This window comes from Rhinolophus sinicus, linkage group LG02, assembly GCF_036562045.2.
Source record: "Rhinolophus sinicus isolate RSC01 linkage group LG02, ASM3656204v1, whole genome shotgun sequence".
Taxonomy (NCBI): domain Eukaryota; kingdom Metazoa; phylum Chordata; class Mammalia; order Chiroptera; family Rhinolophidae; genus Rhinolophus; species Rhinolophus sinicus.
Genome location: NC_133752.1, coordinates 146101086 through 146103412, shown reverse-complemented (window position 1 = coordinate 146103412; position 2327 = coordinate 146101086). Strand labels below are relative to the sequence as shown.

General features: G+C 34.1%; 1 protein-coding gene across 1 annotated transcript; it reads left to right on the top strand.

The window, feature by feature from the left end:
- Nucleotides 1–396: 396 nt before the first annotated feature.
- Nucleotides 397–1797, top strand: LOC109439235 (olfactory receptor 6C1). Its single transcript, XM_019719497.2, has 2 exons — nucleotides 397–1297; nucleotides 1778–1797. The coding sequence occupies exons 1-2, from the start codon at nucleotides 397–399 to the stop codon at nucleotides 1795–1797; spliced, it is 921 nt and encodes a 306-aa protein (XP_019575056.2).
- The last annotated feature ends 530 nt before the right edge of the window (nucleotides 1798–2327 follow it).

Genomic DNA, 2327 nt, shown 5'->3' with positions numbered 1-2327 from the left:
TCTGTAATACATCATCTTTACATCACATTGTGTGTTCACCACCCAGAGTTAGTTCTCCTTCCTTCACCATATATTTGATCCTTTTTACCCTCATCTACGTAACACCATTGGTGGGAATGCAGATTGGTGTAGCCGCTATGAAAGGCAGTGTGGAGGGTCCTCAAAAAATTAAGAATAGAATTACCATATGACCCAGCAATCCCTCTCCTGGGTATCTACGCAACAGGATCATTGTTATTATCAGTTTGCTTTAAATTTGCCCTGAAGGTGAAATGACATACTATTTCAGTCAAATTCTGCTCCACACTTGGATATTTGTTAATCCACTCTTCAGGTTTGTTCCTTGTGCTTTCTCCTACAGGTCTGGCAGGAGATAAACCAAAAAGCAACTGAAGAATGAGAAATCATACAGAAATAACAGAGTTTATCCTCCTGGGACTGTCAGATGACCCAAAGCTTCAGATGGTGATTTTTGTCTTTCTGCTCATCACCTACATGCTCAGCATCACTGGGAACCTAACCATTATCACCCTCACCCTGCTGGATTCCCACCTCCAGACCCCCATGTATTTCTTCCTCAGAAACTTCTCCCTATTAGAGGTTTCATTCACAACTGTCACTATACCCAAGTTCCTGGGCACCATTATTTCAGGGGACAAAACTATTTCCTTTAATGATTGCATTGCTCAGTTATTTTTCTTCATTCTCTTGGGAGTCACTGAGTTTTACCTTTTGGCTGCCATGTCCTATGACCGTTATATTGCCATCTGCAAACCTCTGCATTACACGACCATCATGAATCGAAGAGTCTGTATACTCCTTGTCTTCGCTTCATGGCTAGCTTCATTCTTAATCATATTCCCCGCACTCCTGTTGCTCTTAAACCTTGATTACTGTAGGTCTAATATTATTGACCATTTCACCTGTGATTATTTTCCCCTGCTGCAACTTTCTTGTTCAGACACAAAATTCCTAGAGATAATGGGGTTTTCCTGTGCTGTGTTTACTCTAATGTTCACTTTGGCATTGATATTTCTGTCCTACATATATATCATCAGAACAATTTTAACAATTTCTTCTACTAGTCAGAGGACAAAGGCCTTTTCCACATGTTCATCTCACATGATTGTCATATCCATCTCTTATGGCAGCTGCATTTTTATGTATATCAAACCCTCAGCAAAAGATAGGGTGTCTTTGAGCAAGGGAGTTGCTGTGCTAAACACCTCAGTAGCTCCCATGTTGAACCCCTTTATTTACAGCTTAAGAAATCAGCAAGTCAAGCGAGCCTTCATGGATATGACAAGGAGGACTATTTTTCACAAGCAAATGAAATAATGTGGTGTAATGAATTAGAGACACATTGAAGGGAAATTTTAAAAATATGAACATGAAATTTCAATAGCTTCTTCAAATCACAATAGACTCCCTGTCATCCTCGTCCATTCTCTTTGTTTTTTATTCTAACAATTCTGTTTGTTTAATATGTTTTTCAGTTAACGTCAATTACTTTCTTATGTCTTTCTGAGTCCCATTCTTCTGAACACTTTGTTGAAATGTCTTAAACAATAATTGTTTTTAAAAGTAAAATTATGTTCTGAGTTTTGTTTAGGAAAAAAATTATCACCAAGAATGGAGGAGATACTTTTTAAATATTTATATGATATTTTACTTACTATACACACAAAATGTAATTTTATGATTTTCATTTATATTTGACAGATGTTCCCTTCACCATTTTACAGTTTCTCTAGGAAAAAAAATATTTAAATATCTTATACTTTATTGAAAATGTAAATGCTTTCATTTAAAAACAAAGAAATCTTACTTATTTCTCATTTTAATATGTCCATATAAATTAATGTATTGATAAAAAGCATAGATCATTAACAATATACACTTTTGTAGATTTAGGTGCTAAATAAATCCCCATATTTTCAAATCTGATAATAACTCAATAGATATAGGTAGGTACATACTTACTGTAGAAAATAGAAAAGGAATAGACATTAGATTCATAGGTTATGTTCACTCTCTCTAATTCCATAGATGGTAAGCTCCACTTTCTAACTACTATTAAAAATATACATATATAATATATTTCTTCACAAGTTTTTTAGTAGTAGAAAATGTACTATAATCCTAATTAGTGGTGCAAGATTCCTAATGATCGTTATAAGATTTATTCAATTGAAAGATACAGCGCAGGATTTTCTGAGAAAGAAAAAAAAAGTGACAGAAATTTGAAGGGAATTTAAATGTTAGAAGAAATTTATGAATGGTTTCTCAATTTAATTTCATTCATTAATTTGTATGTTAAAGAAGAC